Source organism: Physeter macrocephalus, chromosome 8 (assembly GCF_002837175.3).
Source record: "Physeter macrocephalus isolate SW-GA chromosome 8, ASM283717v5, whole genome shotgun sequence".
NCBI lineage: Eukaryota > Metazoa > Chordata > Mammalia > Artiodactyla > Physeteridae > Physeter > Physeter macrocephalus.
In genome coordinates this window covers 82,080,296-82,099,983 of record NC_041221.1, presented here as the reverse complement: position 1 = coordinate 82,099,983, position 19,688 = coordinate 82,080,296, and the positions used below count along the sequence as shown (strand labels likewise).

Here is a 19,688-nt window from a genome sequence, read left to right as displayed (position 1 = left end):
AACTGTCATATTTTTAGAGAAAACCTTTACTTTATATTATCTGCCTATCTCTTAGTTTCAATAGCTATGACAGTTGCTAATTAAATAATATTGTTTGGGGTGGAGAGAGTGGTGTTGCTGCTTCCGTTTGGGTCTTCAGTTCACTATTTAAGTTCAACAAATCTTCTAAGATACTGTTTTACCTGATTATGTTGTAATATGACTATCTTTTCTCCTCCAAATTTCTTTTAGTCTGCTTATATGCTTTTGACTAGTTCACATTTCTATTTGACTCTTGTTATATATGCCTTTCAAATTTCAAGATTTCACTTTAAAAAGGCATCTAACTAGCAGCTCAAGATACTTTCTCTGAACTCCCCATTAAAATACCCATAAAGGTGCAGAAAAACAATTTTTTAATAACAGTGAAAACTCTGCAAATCTTCTTATTGTCAGAATCTGGAAAGAATTTCTATTATCTACATGTCTGATGAAACTGGGTTAAAAAGCACAATCGATGACCCACCTTAACTAGTAAGCCTTCCTGCCTAGAAGCAAGAGGATCCTCTCTCTCCTTCCTCATTGCCAGCTCAGCCAGCCATCCCCTCCACTGCCCACCTCCTGCAGGACCTCCTTTTGTACGCTTATCTGGAGATACTATCCTCCAAAAGCCACCAAGGAAGGTGGGCAGGATATGATACTGAAGGCGGTGCATTGTACCTATCGGGTATGTTATCCAAGTGAAGAGTATTAGATGGAGGCATAGATGAGGAGAGAGTTATGCTTTCTGATCATTTTTAGTTTTTAGATACCTAAACAACTCTTGGGGATTTCACAGAGCCAAGCACCTGGATAGGAGAATGTACTATATCAGGGCAGACCCTCTGCATTATTTTAAACACTAGGCATTAGGGAAGGAGCTGTGCATATCAACCTACTGAACAACCACTGTGAAATGGGCATTTGGCCAGCACACATGTAGGCACGTAATCAAGTTGAAAGCTGTCCCTTCTGTTAATATATACCACATATGGGTACACTTCCCCCCAAAGAATTTGAATAGGGAAAAGTTGTGAAGCAACACCTATACTTTTCTCTTTGGAAAAAGAAAGGAGTCATCATCCTGAGCACAGAAAGGAAAAGCATTCCTCTGAATATGATAGATTACGAGAAGAAAAAACCAAAGACAACTGATGACTTTCTAGCAAAAACATAAGGCTTACATGAAACAAAGCAAAAGTATTAAAGAGAGATTATTTTCCTCTAAACACCATTGATTATGTTGTAGTGACAATTTATCTGTATTATTTTGAATTCCAAGTTCTTTGGACTTTTTGTCCGTATTTAAAATTACAAATACTTTTCATTTGCTATCAATACAGTAAGCCTCTGGCTCTTCAGGGCAGCACATTAAAGTGGTTGGTTGTTTTGTTTTTGCTGTTTCCAAATATGTTTTAGATACTTTTTTTTTCTTTTAAATACTTTGTGTTTCCTAAAAACAAAGACATCTTTCATAACCATAGTATAAGGATCAAAATGTAAAAATTAATATTGATGTAATCCATTTTCTAAGCTGTACACCTTATTTTGATTTCACCAGTTGCCTCAACAATATCCTTTGTAACAAAAGAAAATCCCAGTTCACTTGCTGCACTCATCTTGTCATGTCTCTTTGGCTCCTTTAACCTGGAACAGTTCCCTTTTGTCTTTCGTAAACTTGGAGTTTTGTTGACTGCAAGCCAGTTATTTTGTAGAATGTCCCATAAGTTGGTCTTGGCTGATGCTTCCTCATGATTAGATTCATGTTATATATATTTGGCAGGAATCCACAGAAGTAATTTTGTGTTTTGCTCAGTGCGTCATTTTAGGGGGCATATGATGGTGATTTATCTATTACTTGTGATGTTAACTTTGCACTTAGTTAGATGATGCTTGTTAGGTTTCTCCTAGCTTGTTAAATTACTATTTTTCCCTTTGTAATTTTCAACCTGTGAAGACATACTTTGACACTATCATAAAGATTGTACTTTAATCTGCTACGTTTAGTATCCATTGATGAATCTCGCCTGAATCGTTTTTTTGCTATGTTGGTTGCCAAATGTCTATTTTCTAATTCTGTCTTTCCTTCTCCACTTACTAGTTGACTTTCTACTATAAGAGATTTTCTTTCTTCTCCAATCATTCATGTAATCCGATGTACTCGTGGATTCTTACCTTGTCCAATAGGTTTTTTTAATACTAAAATCATTTCAGATCTGTCCAGTTAAAACCCTTTCAGGTTGGATCATTTGTCCTTTTGACATGTCCCTATTATTCTTTGAGCATTTTGAAGCTCATATTTTCCCAGCCTTAGCCTTGGAAACAGCCATTTTTTAAGGGTCCCTGGTTCCTTTTAGTGGAGAGTGGTATTTAGAACCCATTGGAGTGATCTAGCTTCTAACCCTCTCAACCAACAGAACTAGGATACAGATGTATGTATATACACACACCCACACACATCTATATCTTTCTGTATCTCTACATATTAAAACCATGAGTGCACACTGCAGCACTATTTATAATAGCCAAGACATGGAAGCAACCTAAATGTCCATCAACAGATGTATGGATAAAAGAAGATGTGGTACATATATACAATGGAATATTACTCAGCCATAAAAAAGAATGAAATAATGCCATTTGCAAAAACATGGATGGACCTAGGGATTATCATAAGTGAAGTAAGTCAAAGACAAATATCATGATATAACTCATACGTGGAATCTGATTTTTAAAAAATAATACAAATGAACTTATTTACAAACAGAAACAGACTCACAGATATCGAAAACAAACTTATGGTTACCAAAGGGGAAACGTGGAGGGGAGGGATAAATCAGGAGCTTGGGATTAAAATATACACACTACTATATATAAAATGGATAATCAACAAGGATCTACTGTATAGCACGGGGAACTCTACTCAATATTCTGTGATAACCTGTATCAGAAAAGAATCTGAAAAAGAATGAATCTATGTATATGTATAACTGAATCACTTTGCTGTACACCTGAAACTAACACAACATTGTAAATCAACTGTAATCCAATAAAATTTTTTAAAAACCCCGTGAGTGCACACTGGTGCTTCAACTTCAATTCAGTACAACAGAGTTCATTCTAGACTTTCTGCTTTCCAGGTTTATACCTCACTTCTCTGAAAGTGAGAAATCTACCAACCATTACCCACAATACATTTATTTATCTGCTTAATCTTTATCTTTACATAGTTTTGTCATATACAAGTGTTTTGATCAAAAATGTTTTTGGCACTGTTTTGCATGGCAGCAGGAGAAACATTTTTAGGACAGATTTATGTTTTTAATTCAAAATAAGATTATGATCTTTTAACTTCCTTCACTCTGAGCATTACAGTACTGGCCTCAGATTCTTACTTGGAAGTTTATTTACAAGTCTGCCAACGATTTTTTTCTTTTTTATGTTTTTCACAAAGAACTGTGCATTTGGGTTGAACTATAAAGCAAGTTCTAATCATTAAGTAGCAAGCACTTTTATCAAAAATATCTTAATTAGCTTTGTCTGCAGACACTTTTGATTACAAGGTATAGAAAACTAACCAAACTAGGCTCATATTGAAAGAGAATATTACTGGATCATGTATCTGAAAAGTCCAGATATAAATTTGCTTTGGGGTACATTTGGTTCCAAGTATTCAAATAACATCATCAGACACTGCCTCTATTCATTGCTTACCTTTGTTCCACTCATCTGGCAAGAAGGCCCCGTGAAGCTCCAGATTTATATCCTCACAGCTCCCTGTTGAGTACAAAAGAGCGCAACTCTATCAGTTAAGCACAGGTATTGGGAATAACTAACTGAACTGGATTCACTTAGCTTGGGTACATAGACTCATTCATGAACCAGTTATGTACAGTGCTCTATCGGCCAGGCCTAGGTCACACACCTACTTCCTGAGCCCCACCTGAGCCACATGGAAAAACAAGGGAGGTATGGTTCAAAGAGAATTCAAGGAATTGTTGGCAAAAGAGGGGATAGGAAGAAACAACAAACGTTCAGTATATCATTGTATTCATCAACTCACTAGCTGGACAGATAGAAGAGAAAACCCCTTTAAGGAAAAATGAGGATCTACTACAATGATTAAGCCTAAGAGAAATACAAATATTTTACTCCAAATAGGCTCTGCCCTGTACAAATAGATGCTCATTTTTTAAAAAGAGTATTAAAAAATAATAGGATATTTTCAACTTTACACTGACACAGATAATGTTCCCCTTGCGATTTCTAGTGAACTGAATTTCAGTGGTTTTAAGGTAGTTTTGAAATTCACAGTTGACGAAAGCTACTTAGCTAAAATGTAAAGCTACTTAGCTAATCATTTTTTTAATGAAGCCAAAAAACTTCTAGTTATTCTGCTGTTCCCCCTACCACAGCACCAGTCATGGATATTAGGAGTCAGAATATTTCAGAATATTTGGATTGTTGTCACAGCTCTTGAATTTTCTGTCTCGCTTATCCAGACAATACATATGGCCCTTAATTTTATCATCTGTCAAATAAGAGATTCTTGTTCTATGATTCTGATCTTCTACCTCTCTGGTCTTGCTTATCTTCTACATCTGCATTTTCATCTTTCATTTCATATTAATGGTTATTTTGTATAGCATATGGGAAAGGGGTGGAGGGAGGAGATTAATTACATTGGGAAGAATCTGGTCACTAGAGGTGGAGAAAGGCCTGGACAAAAGTAAAGAGAAAGGGAAATGCAGGCAATGTGTGAGAAAAATTATTAAATTCTTAGTGGCTGGGAACATAGATTTGGAAGGCAAAGCTGGAAAAAGAAAAATGGGACCATGATGTGTTCAGGGCTCTGAATGCTGAAAAATCTGGAATTATCATCTACGTGGAACAGAGCTGTGTTTTAGGAAGATAGTATATAAAATGGATACATAGAGAAACAATATTAGGAGAGTATAGTAACAGACCTTATAAAATGTTGTCAGAGCCTAAGGTGAAAGCAGTGGAGAAAGGATGGCCGAGATAAATGTCACACATAGAATCAAAAATACCTGGTGACTTGTTGGATTTGAGGATAAAGAAAGTGAAGAAGCTGAAGGTGATTTCAAGTCTTTGAACATTATAACATAATGTGTTATAATTTAAATCTATAACCTTCAACCTCTGCTGAGTCCTCTCACTGATGTGTGACCAGCAATTTTTTTTAACTCTTCTTTAGTCGCCTGCCTTTCCTGCACTTCTTATCTTTGGCCCCTTCTCTATTAGCTAAACTTGTCTCATATTTTATAGAGGAAAAAAACCAAAACACCATTAGACTCAAATTTCTTCAAATTCTACCCTTACCTCCAATATTATAAGACTTTAATCATTTTTCTTTCCACTTGTCTCAGAAATGTTATTCTCAATGCTAACTGTTTTATCTGTTCTCTTTATTCCGTGTCTTGATGTCTCTACATATCTTGCTCATTCATTTTCTAAAGGAGTTTTCATCAATCCCTTTCCATTGTCTGGAACTTTCCCTAACACTGTGCCAATGAACAAAATCCCAAGACAACCTTAAAACCCCCAGTCTTTCACTCCTCTAGAGTTGGGAGGGGGCAACTGATAGAAAATTTCTCTCAACCCTTCCTCAGTCTCAAACCACCATCCAGTGTCTCTCACACATTGAATCCCTCACCACCATTCTCCTGGGCAGTGAATTCCTTGATCCTCTTTTCCGTTTCATTACTATGTGGTAGTGCAGTGCCTGAAATATAACAGGTGATGGACGAAGATTGATTGAATTGACTTCTCAACCGTTTCAATTCCCATGAAAAGTACTATTCTGAAGGTTACTAGTGACTTTCTACTTACCAACCAAAAATAATGACTTATTTTCTGTCCTCCTCATACCTGACCTTTGAAATATTTGGCACCTTGGTTTTGTTTAAATGTCTCTTCATTTCTTTTCTTCATTTAAATAATGTTTGTTTTTTTTCCATATTTGTACTAGCATATTCCTTTTTATTATTTATTCTTAGGTGTGTCACAGAAAGGTTGAAAGACTTGAGCCTGACAGAGCTCAAAAATAAGCCCAGTTTAGGCATTTCCTAGCCAAGCTGCCCCCACTCCTTGCTTCTTGAAAGTCTAACTTGCTTGACTTTTTTAAGATATTTTCTCCTGATTTTCCTCCAGTCACATTATCCGCCCTTTCTTAACTGGTAATGTTCTTTAATTCCAATCTTGGGCTTTTTCTTTTTTTTTTTTTTCATTTTAACATTTTCAACTATCACTAAATCTAATCAAATCCTAAAGTCTCGTGCCCAGCACAAAATGGAAATTTATTCAATTGAAGCTTTATCTCTAGGCCTGATCTCAAATGAGTTCTAGACCTCTGTTTCCAAATATCTGTTGATCAGATCTAACTCAGTGTCTATTAGTGCTTTCCAATTCAACATGTCAGGTATTCCCCAAACTTGTCCCCCACTTCCTAAATTCCCTATATATAAATTAGTAGCACCATCATCCACCCAGTCAGCAAGTCACCTCAGAATCACCTTAACTTCTCCCTTCCCTTGTCCACCACACCCAGTTTGTCATCAAGCCCTGCAGAATACACCTGTGAAAAGTCTGTCAAATTCTCTTACTCCTACTTATCTTAATCAGCCCTGCCTGGAACACTTTTTACCATCTCTTGCCTAGACTTTTTGCAATGGTCTCCTAAATTGTATTCATGTTCCATAATGCCTCTAGAGTTATCTTACTAAAACATAAATTTAAACATGTCTCTAAAACCTGTGACTCCCTATTTCCAACAGCATAAATTCAGTCTGACCATACAGCCTCATCATTTACCACAATCCCCTATACATCCCACACTACAGCAACTGTGTAAAATTACATATACCATTTCCCTAATAAACTGTGTACTTTCACATTTCTTTTTCAAATGCTGATCCTTCTCTTTGTCTTTCTAATGGACCCCCACCCTCTCTAAGTCCTAGCTGCCCAGCTCAAATACGTCTTGTATACCCACACAGTACTTCTACCTACATTGTCATATTTTGTTTCTCAGGCTAGGCTGGCAGATGCTGATGTTTACAAGAGTGCAGGTTCCATAAAGTGCTAGAGGTAGGAGCCCAAATCCTCCTTTCTCTTAATGAGGGCAACAAAGACTATGAGGTAGAAACGGTGAGTGTAAACCAAAATTAAAGAAGAATTGTGATGGGATAAGATGCTGATTGGAATATAGAATGTTATTTGTGAGTGCCATGAGGAACAAGAAAAATGTCAGTCAGGAAAGTTGTTTAGATCTTTGTGCAAAAACTTTTAGGATGTATTCATGCTCAGAAATGGAAAAGGGGGGTATATTGGAAAGGAAAGGAAAGGCAGTGAGTGTAAATTCCAGAGATCTAAAGAGTTGTTAGATCATATCTTGAAGTTGCTTAAGGATGACGGTAAGCAATAGAGGCAGAAGAACATGAGCCAGGTGCTAAAGTTGTAAGGAGATGAAAACTGGAGCCAACAGATAAGTTGGTGATTTGGAGAGGGCAGGTGCACATGTTTAAAATAATAAGCAGAGGATGGATAGTAGATCATGAACTGCAGAGGACCCTAGAGAGCAAAGCTATATTCATTCACCAAGTCGAGTAAATGTCTGCTGCCATAGGGATCCGCATACTCATAGAAGTGATCGTCACCACTAGTGATACTGGACACTCCGGTAACGGCCACCTGCAGTGCTGAGTTACCCATAGGTGGACCAACCAGAGGCTCAGACACCTGTGGTCTGTGCTTAAGGCAAAGCAAGGACACCAAACAATGAGGAGAGAGCTTTCAAATAACTCAATATTAAAATCAAAGGAAAACCATAACTTTGTTGTATTTCTTTCTGCTTACTTTATTATTTCATATTATTCATGTTTAATTATCAAGAAGGAGTTGGGGTGGAGGGAACATTTAGGTAGAGGCATTATAATCTTTTCACCACTCTTAAGGTCCTATTTTGGCCCTGGCTGTCCTACTCCAAGAAGACAGTAATTTACTGGCTTTTTTCAGAATAAGGCAAAAATATCTCTTCTGGATGTGCAGAAGGATGTAAGCTAGTGAGCTTGTGTGAAAAAAGAATATTTGGATTTAACTTCTCTATTAATATCCACAGTTAAGGGGTTATTTTTAAATATATGTTTTCCAGTTTTCATTTCTTAAATTATCATAGCAATGTCATATTAATACCTTCTAATCTCTAGAAAAGAGCTTAGTTAGGAGCTTGATTTGAAGGGAAAGAGGGAATATATTACCCATATCTGACCCCCACAAATTAGTAGTCTTCGGAGACTTACACTAACAAAATCTTTTGCATTCATTATATTGTTTTCTAGAAGCTAATTAGAAAGGAAGGGGGGTGAAAGTGAGGTTTATATATCAAGTATTGACTACTGCATGAATATAGTAGCCTGAAACCTGTCTTTAAAAAAAATAATGTATCCCAGAATGCACATAAATTAGAAATTGCATCTGTAAAGACTACTACTTTGAAAAATTCTGGTTTCTGGTTTTTAGCTGCACAAATATATATCTTTTTAATTACAAAATAAGTGTCATTGTATCAAGCAGTGAGTACAACTGCCCTGAAATCAGTATAACTTGAAGCTGTAATTCTATCTAAATTTCTCTTGACTAAAATCCTCTCTTTTTTGTAAATCAAGATAATTCTACATTTTATTGAGTTTTCTAGCACTCAGACATATATAAATGCCTTTATCCTTTGTGATAAATTTTAAACCTTGACAAAAGTTGAAAATAGATTCATTTTAGGTCAGTCTCCATACTGCCACATGAATCAAAATATGTATATTTTTTGTCCTGTTCATGTTCCAGATACCATACTCCTCAGCATCTCCTGGGAATTATGTAGTAAGTACATTTGGGTTTGTTTGCTCATAAAAATTGATGTTATGTTCTATTTGGGCAATGAAATAGTTGTCCAGATGTTAAGAAGAGCCCCTGTGTGTTGGCCAAGAAATGAACAATTGATTTGTATTGAGTTGTTTCGTCTGCCAACCTCAGTACATATGTTGATGTTCATTAGTGAAACAGTTATCAATCTGGCCAAAATTGCCCTGAGTACTGTGTTTTACTTCAGCATATGTTTCTGTAAACCACTGCAATACACTGTCCAATCATGAAGAAAGCCATCCCAGTTATGCAATGATATGCTTGAATTTGCAGTTCTTCAGAATGATCTACACTCCCTCCCCACCCCACTTGCCATACACAAAGTCTAAGAAGACATTAAACTTTCTCCCAATCACAAAGAGAATTAGATAGCAGAATAATGACTAGTAATTTGGAGGAGGAGGGCTAGTTTTCATTCTTAGAAACCAAGACCACTTATTCTTATCACTTAGTACATGCTAAAAATTTCCAATTATTTACATTCGTCAAATTAGCAGGTTTTACATGACCTCTTGAACTTGCAAATGACCTTTTAACCATCATCACATTATAATCCTTGCTGTATCTCAAGGCCATCATAAAAGATAATTTGTTTATAATATTTAGAGGGAAATGCCTAACAGAGTAGCAAGGGTAAAACGGTAAAAAGAAAAATTTTTCCTAAAGAACTTTTCAGAGGTGGTGGCTAACCAGAGTAGGAAAAAAGGAGTACTTAGGAAGAAGATCAACGCTCATTTTACCCTCCATGGAAACAGTGTTCTGTGAGCATAGCGAAAAGCACACGCTGTTTTGGACCTGTGAACTTAGTGCTCAGTATTCCTTTAAGCTATACAAGCTAAGCAAGTCTAACTTTTTGCACAATCTCTATGAAAGTAAAAAAGTTTGAGTAAAACCTATTTTTTCTTAAAGTCAATTAAAAATAAGCTTGATATATATAGTTTTATGAAACAATAGACTTATTTGAAAGTAAATTTAAGCTGTTTAATAAATAGAAACACATAATTTGAAATAATTAGTGGGTTATGTCTGTGCACTCCAAATGAAGCAAAAATTTAGCCAATTAATAGTTAATTTGACTACTTACTGTAAGTCTGAACATTCTAAAACTCATTGCCTGAATTATCCATTTTAGTTGCATGAAATAACTGAATTAACTTGAGTCACCTAACATCCATTTCAAATTGATTGTGTACCTACAGCCTTAGAAACCCTCACATCAGTCAGCATTACCTCTCATTTCTAATTGATGTGATAGCTGAAGGTACAGTGCATCAGAAGTGTTGCAGTTGATGCTGGTAGAAGAAACAGCATCAATGTATTTTTTTAAACATATGAATATCTTTTGATTTTCAGTTGCCTATAAAAACCAGTGATACAAAATGTAAGAAAATTACAGTAAACTAAATCACAGATACACATGAATGATTTCTATTGTATGGGATTTGTAAAGGCCTTATTAAATGGTTTCTCCTTAACCTCCTTATACCTGATGTCATTAAGCCATGAATCATAAATCAGCGTTACAGGCTCATTGTTTTTGGAAACTTGTCAAAACAATCTCAACATATTTAAGCTAAATTATATTTTGCATAACATTGAAATGATTGTGCATTCAAAGAAAATAAATTATGGAGAAAATGTATTTCCTCTGCTGTTTTCAAACTGGATTATTATAAAGTCTAACTTCTGTTTTTCCTTATATTGTTTAATGCAATGCCTTATTTTTACTGAAATTTTGTGTAATTATTTAGGGTCCTCCAGGAGGTGGAGGGCCACCAGGAACACCCATCATGCCTAGTCCAGCAGGTATTGTAATCGAACTAGCCACGTGGGCATTTGATTCTTAGAGTAAAATCACAAAATACAGAAATTGTTATGAAAGAAAGTTAGTAGTATTCTTTACCTCATCGGTGGTTTCACAAGTTGAGTAGAGGTAGCAAGTAGGAAGAAATAGTGTTCTTAAGTAACTATTGTCCAGTTACTTTAAGCATTTAGAAAACTCCTGTTGTGTAGGTAATAGATTTAATCATAATGAAAACTGTGTTGATCTGTATGAATTGCCCAATAATTTATCTGACTAAAAGTTTGCTTGAGACTGTGGAAAAGATCCAAATCTCACAACTTAAGAAAAATTCTGCATAAGTAACACATGAAATACATGGATCCATTAGGTTTAATACAGCAAATCAGACCCACCATATCTAGCATCTAAGATAGATGTGGACGTGCTTACAATATCATTTATCCTACACGTCTATAGGTATTTATTAGTTAGCTAACCCACTATGTAGTGGGGAAAGTTTTTTAACCTTTTAAACCAAAATATTTTAATATTCCTGGAATCATGTAGTTATTTAAAATATCTCTTTCCTTTGAGACTTTAATACAAACTATTAAATGTGTTGTGTCTTGAGGCCTCTGATGGTAGCACAGCCCTCCTAGAAAGCTCCTGGCAACATGTAGCAAGAGCCGTGAAAAAGCTCATACCACTTGACACTATAATCCTACTACTAGAAATGATTGGAGGTACAATCCAAGAATCATGTAGAATGATGCTCATTTGTTATAGCCAATAGTAAAATGATAGAAACAACCTTCATGCCTAATCTGATTTTAGTGATATTTTTAAATTAATGTTTTATGGTCTAAAATGTAGCCATTAAAATTATTATCAAAGAAATTTTAATGACACAGAGAAATAAATGTTCATGATTTAATACAATACGATCACAGTGTTATTTTAAAATATATTACCCTGAAATCTGGGACTTCCCTGATGGTCCAGTGGTTAAGACTCCGTGCTTCCACTGTAGAGAGCATGGGTTTGATCTCTGGTTTGGGAACTGAGATCCGGAAGCCGCACGGCATGGCCAATAAAAACTAAAATATATTACCCTGAAATCTAAAATGTAGATAACAAAGAAACAGACTAAGACTTTGTCAGTTTTAACTTCTGGGTAATGAAATATATGGGAAATTTTTATAATTAGAAAATATGTTTTTATTATGTTGCACTGTTAAATTTGTATGTCCTTACGAATTTGTTGAAATCTAAGATACACAGAAGTTTGAAATTAAATATCATTAGTCATACCAATCAATATTTTTAAGTTTTGAATCTTTAATTTAGAAAAAGCATAAATTTGATGATTAATTCAAAATTTTACTTTGCCTCACTAACTCTTTGGAATATATCGTAAATATTTCATGGCTCTGTCCTCAGAACATCTTCAGTGAAGTGAAACAAAATTCATTGAGGATAGAAGTATATGAACTGAACATCTTGCCCACATTTGCAGTCCTTTTGGTGAAGTTAAGGTTTAATTTATGAAGGTAGCATGTGATTAATAAATACTTCACTACATACTCAAAGAAAGCTTTTGGAGTAACACTAAACTTTTCAGGTGATAAGTAATCTGATCACTTCTTCCTTTCAATCCAGAAATTGCCACCAGTATATCTTGCTAGCTTTTCTGCCTATTCTTTTATGTACTCATCCTTTATCACAGTCAGTCCTCTAATATGAAGCCAATATCCCCCACTCTCCAAAAAATAGGTGCCAGAATATATAAAGTGTTTTCTGTATATAAAAATAAATCAGACATTTTCTAAAAAATACCAACCTTATTCACTCAATGTTTTTTCATTTTCAGATGCAATTATATTTGATTGGTCTTAAAAGCAATAAAGTTTTCTTTCTGCATATTTTAAAATATACAGCCCATTTTCCTTTCAAATTAGTAAGTAAAATTAGTAAGGCTAATAAAGGTGAAAAACCATTTGAAGATTTCCTGTGTTTAAAAAACAATTCCAGCTTTTCTAAAAGATACATTTTTATGGGATAGAGTTTATGCCATGAATTGAATCTAAGTTAGTAGATATTTATTGTTTATAGTACACAACATGAGTAAGATATGGTCCCTTTCCTCGTCTCAAAGAAATTATAACCTAGTTTGAAGCAGGAGGGGAAAAAAATACAAAATATTAACTATAATGCAAAGCAGAATTCAGTGGTAGAGGAGCACTCGCATTTTTAAGTATCAGGGGAAGACTTCATGGAAGAGGTAGCATTGGCAATGGGCCTTGAATAGTGAGAGTATAATTTCAGTAAGCGGAGATTGTGTAGAGAAGATGCTCAGAGGAAGAAAGAACAAAAGTAAGGTGATGGAAAAGGATGATCATATGCAAGAAAGAACAAGTAGCCTGGGTTGACAGGAGTATAGTGTACATAAGGATGTAAAAATAGTTAAGGCCACAAAAGTAGATTAGGAGCTTACTTAGTATAAACAAACAGAGGTCAACCAGAGGTGGGCATTTCAACTTTCTCAACAATATGATGTATTAATCTAGAAGTAAAAAATAATATTTAGGTTTATGGATCACTGTTTACAAACAAAGTATAAATGGCATCTAACCTACTCTAAAATAATAAATTAACGTCTAATAATCACAAAACAAGAGGAAAAGTAATTGCCCATTTCTCACTCTATGGTTATTGCCATGAGAAAGCAAATAATTTTTTTTTTCAAATAATTTTTATCTTCTGCCTTGAATCAGTACAAAACATTTGAAAAACATCTTTTTTCAAAATAGAGGGCTGCAACATTATATTTAAGAGAACTATATAATTGTGGAAATATAGAAAAGCATTTTATAATTGATAGTTCCTAAATATAAAATATTAAGCCTTTCACTCTAGGCTATACATTATAAACACATATACTCAGAGACTTAATTAGGACTAGCTAATAGACATGAAATGTAAAATGTTACATATATTTATGTGGATATACACTACAGTTATTTTTATTATAATGAATCAAAAATAAAATGAATGAAAAGATTTTTGTCAAAAGTTGTACTAGTGGAAGCTGGCTTTTACTTCAAGCAAGAGAATTTTCATTCCAGATGTATAGTCTCGTTCTAATATCTTTCTGTGGGAACTAAGCCAGGATATTCCACCAGCTTTTATTAATTTTTAGCTAAATAAACTATTTTTTAAATTGGTCTATAAGAAGCCTAAGGAAATAATAAGTAAAAAGCTACTAAATCTGAATTTTAAGAGATTTCTGTTGTATGTATACATATAAATTGCTTAGAGAAATCAAAAGATACCATGTTTTTTAAGAAGAAAAAATTTATAGTAACTCTTTAGACTTTTAAAGTAATATTCCTTTTGATCTGAATTATTCAAGTGATTATTCCTAATATATTAGGTAGATATTCCTAATTTACAACCTCAGAAATTTAATTTTTGGGTCAGAAAATGACTTACAGATATTTGTTTCTGAACATTAGTAATGACTATTTCGAGTGCTGCAGCTATAAATATGCATAAGTGTCCAGATCATCTTTGATTATTACTTTGTGATGACTTGGGCGTAGATTAGAATGAAAGATATTAATTCAGTAATATTCTGTTTCAGACTCAACCAACTCTGGAGACAACATGTATACTTTAATGAATGCAGTACCTCCTGGACCTAACAGGCCTAATGTAACTATGCATTTTTAAAAATTTTTGGAATGTATTTGAAGACTCAAACTCTAACTACATTCCTTTTCCTTGATACTGTTTAAGCTTTATATTTTATTATCCAGGATCCTACTGGATATCAAAAAATCAAATTCTATGTTCTGGGTTGGAAAAAAACATAATATATAACATACATAACAAGAGATTTCATATCAATATAATGTAAATGTAAAATAGAACTTAATTATAAAATGTTGATATGTAGCCTTATTTTATCTCGAATACCTAATAATTAATATTGACTATTTGAAAGTGACAGTTAATGTGTAATCATATGTTCACCTCATTTTACACATCACTAATTTCTTCAGGTGGTTGTTTTTTTTTTTCCTGATAAACTTGAAACTAAATTAGGAAGTTGAATATGCCTGTTTTTCTTTAAATTTTTGAAATCTGGAGTTTAAATATAGAACTGAAGCAGTTCTACAGAAAGAATTTGAGTGTACTTAATAAAGCATAGGTCATGATTTTTCCATGAATGCGTACAGAAAAATGATATCTATAAGACTACATATTAACAAAAAATATAAGAAAATACAGTTAATACATAGATATATATATATGAATAAAAGGTAGCTCAAATTAAAGAAAAATCAAAACACATATAAAGAATTTCCAAAAGTATACCAAAAACTGGGGATGAAATATTATAATTGTGCTTCCTAGCAGTGAGGACAGCAAAGGGAAACTTTAAATTGTCCAGTATGTTATGGTACTTGAAATATGGTTAGTCCAAACTGAGATGTGCTGCAGGTATGAAACACACCCTGGATTTTGAGGACTTAATATGAAAAAAATATATAAAATAGTGCATTAAAATTTTATACTATTTTGATTGATAATTTTGATTATATAAGTAAATAGTTATTAAAATTAACTTCACCTGTTTCATTTTACTTTTTAAACATGGCTGCTAATAAATCTAAATTTATTTACGTACTTCACATTTGAACCTTACATATTATTTCTGTTAAGCAGCACTGCCTTCAGTTACCAGTATTCCCTTTGTATAATCAAATAAATTCTTTTTCAGGAAAAAGAAACAATTTTCTGTCAGTAATGTCTAAAAGGTGTTTTCACAGAGATTTTAAAGAACACTGAATATGATCATGAACAATGTTCATTTTAGAAATGAAGCACAAATGTAGAAAAGCTCTTCATACTGCAATTTCAGATCTTAAAACTTGATATTTGAAAGGGAGGGAATAAGGGAGGAAACCAGGAGCATATGGTACTGAAGACATTTCTGCAGACAGCTAAACTGATATCATCCAAGTGTGTTCCATTCTGGTTCTCTTACTTGTTACAAAGATAAGAGATTCAAGAGAAGCAGAAGCTGAGTATGTCACTCTTCCAAATGTCATTCATTTCAGCCAGAGGTAGTCAAAGCAAATGCCTGCTGAGAGCTAGGACGGCAGTATTATGTGCTTCAAGTATAATACCTACAGTCTTAGTGTTGTTTAAAGCACAGTGGGGGCCGGATAAAAGGACCAAACCAAGGAGGTTCACAGGCTGTTGGCCTAACCGGCACCAGTTTCTCAGCCCAGATCTAAACTATGCTTTTGAAAAAACCTGAAAAACAACAGTAAGTTCAAAGTCAATTTCTTTGACCTCTCATTAGAGGCATGCATATTCCAAGTTGTTTACTGAAAAAAAAAACCCAAAAAACACAATCCATCCATGTGTTTTAGGCAACAAAATTTTAGGCAACAGAATTGGCATTATCCTGTGAAAATGTATAAGCATGTGGTTTGTGTGAGCACGGTGATGGAAAGCTATCTTCTTTCCACACAGAGTCGGTGGTATACAGGGTGTCCACTCAGGGCAATCTTCCCCCGAAGCCTACACCACAATCCCATCTATACACATACATACACGCAACACATTCAGTATTCTGCACCATACAACATGGAAGAAATGATTTGGGCATGGGAAATTTTAAGAATAAGTGTTTTCAGTAATCTATCTTAACTGTAAACATAAGGTAATTATAGATAGCCTGTCTTCAAACTGAGGTCTGAGTTTCCTTAGAAGTATTCCAGGCAGTTGAGGTAGAGACTAAGTGGGCAGGTCATGGGCTCTCCACTACCAACTCTACCACAGCACATCTCTTTACATCTGTGTTGTACTAGGCTTCTAATGTAAGGTTTCACTTGAAAATGAAGTATCACTACTTTAAAAAATGTTAAATATAACTGCTATTGAATGCCTAATTGTGATTGAACTGACATAGTTGAGACTGCCAAGAAGACTTAGCTATATTCAGCTATCCCCAAGGAGCTAAATGTATTTAACCTGCAAGATGAAATTATTTATCATGTCCATTTGAACAAAGATAGATTGTCCGCTAAGAAAAATGTTAATGTTGGCATATAATGTTCAGTTATTCCCTTTAGCAGCTTCTTAAGAATTACCTCTGGTTTATAATAGCAAAATTTGTCAGTAGCATAGAATACTTATCTTCTCATTTGCACTGGAATATATGTGCTTTCTGGTTAAGGATATCTGAAGAAAAATTTGGATATGAATGAGGATTAGCCTGAAGATCTAGAACATAGAGAAGATGGAATGAGGGAAGTAGCAGTCCAGTTAGAGAATCTAGAAGGCTGGGAAAAAAATCTAGGAAAATAATCTCCATAATTTGGAAATGAAAATAAGTTATAGAAGTGTCTTACAGTGTTAAAGATAGGTATTGTGACATTGAGATGAACAATTGTTTTCAATGTGATCACAGTCATTTTCTCCATTTTTAAAATAGTTTCCAATGGGCCCTGGGTCAGATGGTCCCATGGGTGGATTAGGAGGAATGGAGTCACATCACATGAATGGCTCTTTAGGTAAGGACATTAAATCTGATGTTCAGAAATAAATTCAAAACAAAACCTTAATTCTGTATAGTGAATATCATGATTTGCAAAGTTCTTCTTTGTATAGGAACTCATTTTGAAATGCTTCAGCTTTTATCTACAACTGATAGTTTAATCCATAGGATATTCGCTATGATGGCTAGAGATTATTTGGAAAATCAGATATGTGAGAATTGTTCTAACCTAGCTCATATTCACAGGTATTTACTTTAACTTATCAAAATCTGAGTGTTTATGATAAAAGGAGACACTGCTGCTTTGGGCACCTAGAGGACCATGGTATCCTCACAGTGGGTTTCTCCGTCTCCAAAGGTCTGTAGACACAGTCTCAGAGGAACTTCAGTCCTCTGCAAGAATTTCTTGATTTTGTTTTTGCATTTTAATGTTTGTCTCTTTTTAAAAAGTAAAATTGGTAATCATATTCTGGATAATCTGAATGATTCTCTTAAGAGAGAACACTGCCCACATTGTCTGTGTTTGTGATAAAGCTGATTTCAAGTAGTGCAAATAATGGTTGTAAACATACTTCATAAATGATGTTTTCTTACCAAATGAAGCCAAATATCTGCAAGGTGAACAAAAAGTTTCACAACAGTGAGAAACAGAGACAAGTGGTACAAAATTGACCTGGTCACACAGCATACTGTATATGTAGGCAGGCCAAATGCAAAACCAAAACAAGGGAAAAAAGACATTTATTTTATGTTTGTATGTTTATCATCATCATATATCATAAACTATTTTAAAAGTTGACAGTGAGGTTGGAGGTTTGTAATAATTTTTTTCTTTTGAAAAAGAACCATCTTTTACTTACGTTGGAGAAACTATGCCATGAGTAACTCAGGTTATACACGGATTTCACAACCCCACCCTAGGTCAGGAAATGCCATCCTCTGATACTTCGGAAAACTATGTAACTTCAATAATAAAAAATTATTTACAACACTTTGAACGACTTTTTTTTTTTGATAAACTTTTGTGCTTTTAAGGATCCATGCTTGTTTTGCCTAGTTTTCAAAATGTTAATTTGCACTGTCCAGTTATGGTAGTTACTAGTCATGTGTGACTACTTAATTCTAAATCAAATTAAATGTAAAATTCAGTTCTTCAGTTGCACTGCCACACATCAAGTGCATATAGTCACATGAGCTAATGGCTATTGTAACAGACAGCACAAGGAAACATTCCCAGCATCACACAAAGTTCTACTGGGGATAGCACCATTCTAGAATTTTACTTTCTAATTTATTGCAAAATAATTTACTTTCCAATCTTTTAATTTGTAAACTCATTCACAAAAAGATGGCATTTGGTCATAGTGAGAAGATTCTCAGTTATATTACTCACTAGAACAGAATTTGCAAAATAGTTTCACATATACTTGTCATCTATAATGAATATTGTTGCATATATTTATAGATACATAATTGCATATATACATTCAGTATTTAACATTATGCCTATTTATAAACTAATGTTAATAAGCCTTTATTTCTGTCTGCTGAATGCTGTACTATTAAAATATTATAATATTTTTATGCCAGGAAAATTATTTAAATAGTTAAAAATAAAGCTAAAATTGTGGCGAGGATATGATTATTTTTCTTTGTTACCTAAGTTATGATTCCATTTCTTAAGTAAGAAATTAGTATTGATTGTCCATTTCTCCTAAGAATTAAAATAAAACCACAATGTTACATTTTGAAGACATTTTTACTTTTGATGGATTGCCATGAATATTTGTTGCTGCCAAAATTTTCTTAAAAATATTACACTTTGATTTTGGTTATTATAGTAAAACATGGTTCATAATCTTGTCAGGTATTGTTGCAAATGCCTGTTTTGTACTTTATCAGATGTACAGAAGCATCATTTCAGAAAATAGAGATCTCTCTCTCTCTCTCTCTCGCTCTCTGTTTACATATCTATAAATATATATATACACGTGTATTAGTGTACACATTTTAAAATTTTGAATTGAGTAGGATATATATGTCTACTGTTTCACTTTCAGGAATTTATGAGAGCAATAGTTTTTTATTCTGCCATTACCAAAAAAAGTAGATGATTGGGAAGGAAAGGTACAACTCTTCCTTGCATCTGCCATCAGAGGATGACTTACCACACAGTATAAGAGAAAAGTAATTTTTTGAGACTCAAAAATCCAGGAGATATACGCTGCAAAATACATACAGTGTACTGCATTACTACATTTGTTTATTTTAAAGGAGTATTTAATTTACAGATAGAATCATTACCTAATAAAGACTTTCTTTCCATATTTTGTTTTAGGCTCAGGAGATATGGACAGTATTTCCAAGGTGAGTATT

The 19,688-nt window shown here is 34.0% G+C and overlaps 1 protein-coding gene across 6 annotated transcripts in view; it reads left to right on the top strand.

Moving 5' to 3' along the window:
* The window catches only part of SSBP2 (single stranded DNA binding protein 2), a 300,702-nt gene that overhangs the window by 267,373 nt on the left and 13,641 nt on the right, over positions 1–19,688 (top strand). For 4 of the 6 annotated variants that reach the window (XM_024119897.1, XM_024119912.3, XM_028493040.2 and 1 more), the window contains 5 exons: positions 8,878–8,913; positions 10,707–10,761; positions 14,382–14,452; positions 17,250–17,328; positions 19,651–19,679. In XM_024119897.1, the coding sequence (XP_023975665.1) occupies positions 8,878–8,913; positions 10,707–10,761; positions 14,382–14,452; positions 17,250–17,328; positions 19,651–19,679 (270 nt within the window). The remainder of the gene's footprint in view (positions 1–8,877; positions 8,914–10,706; positions 10,762–14,381; positions 14,453–17,249; positions 17,329–19,650; positions 19,680–19,688) is intronic. The other 2 variants (XM_055086646.1, XM_055086645.1) reach the window with 1 other exon arrangement.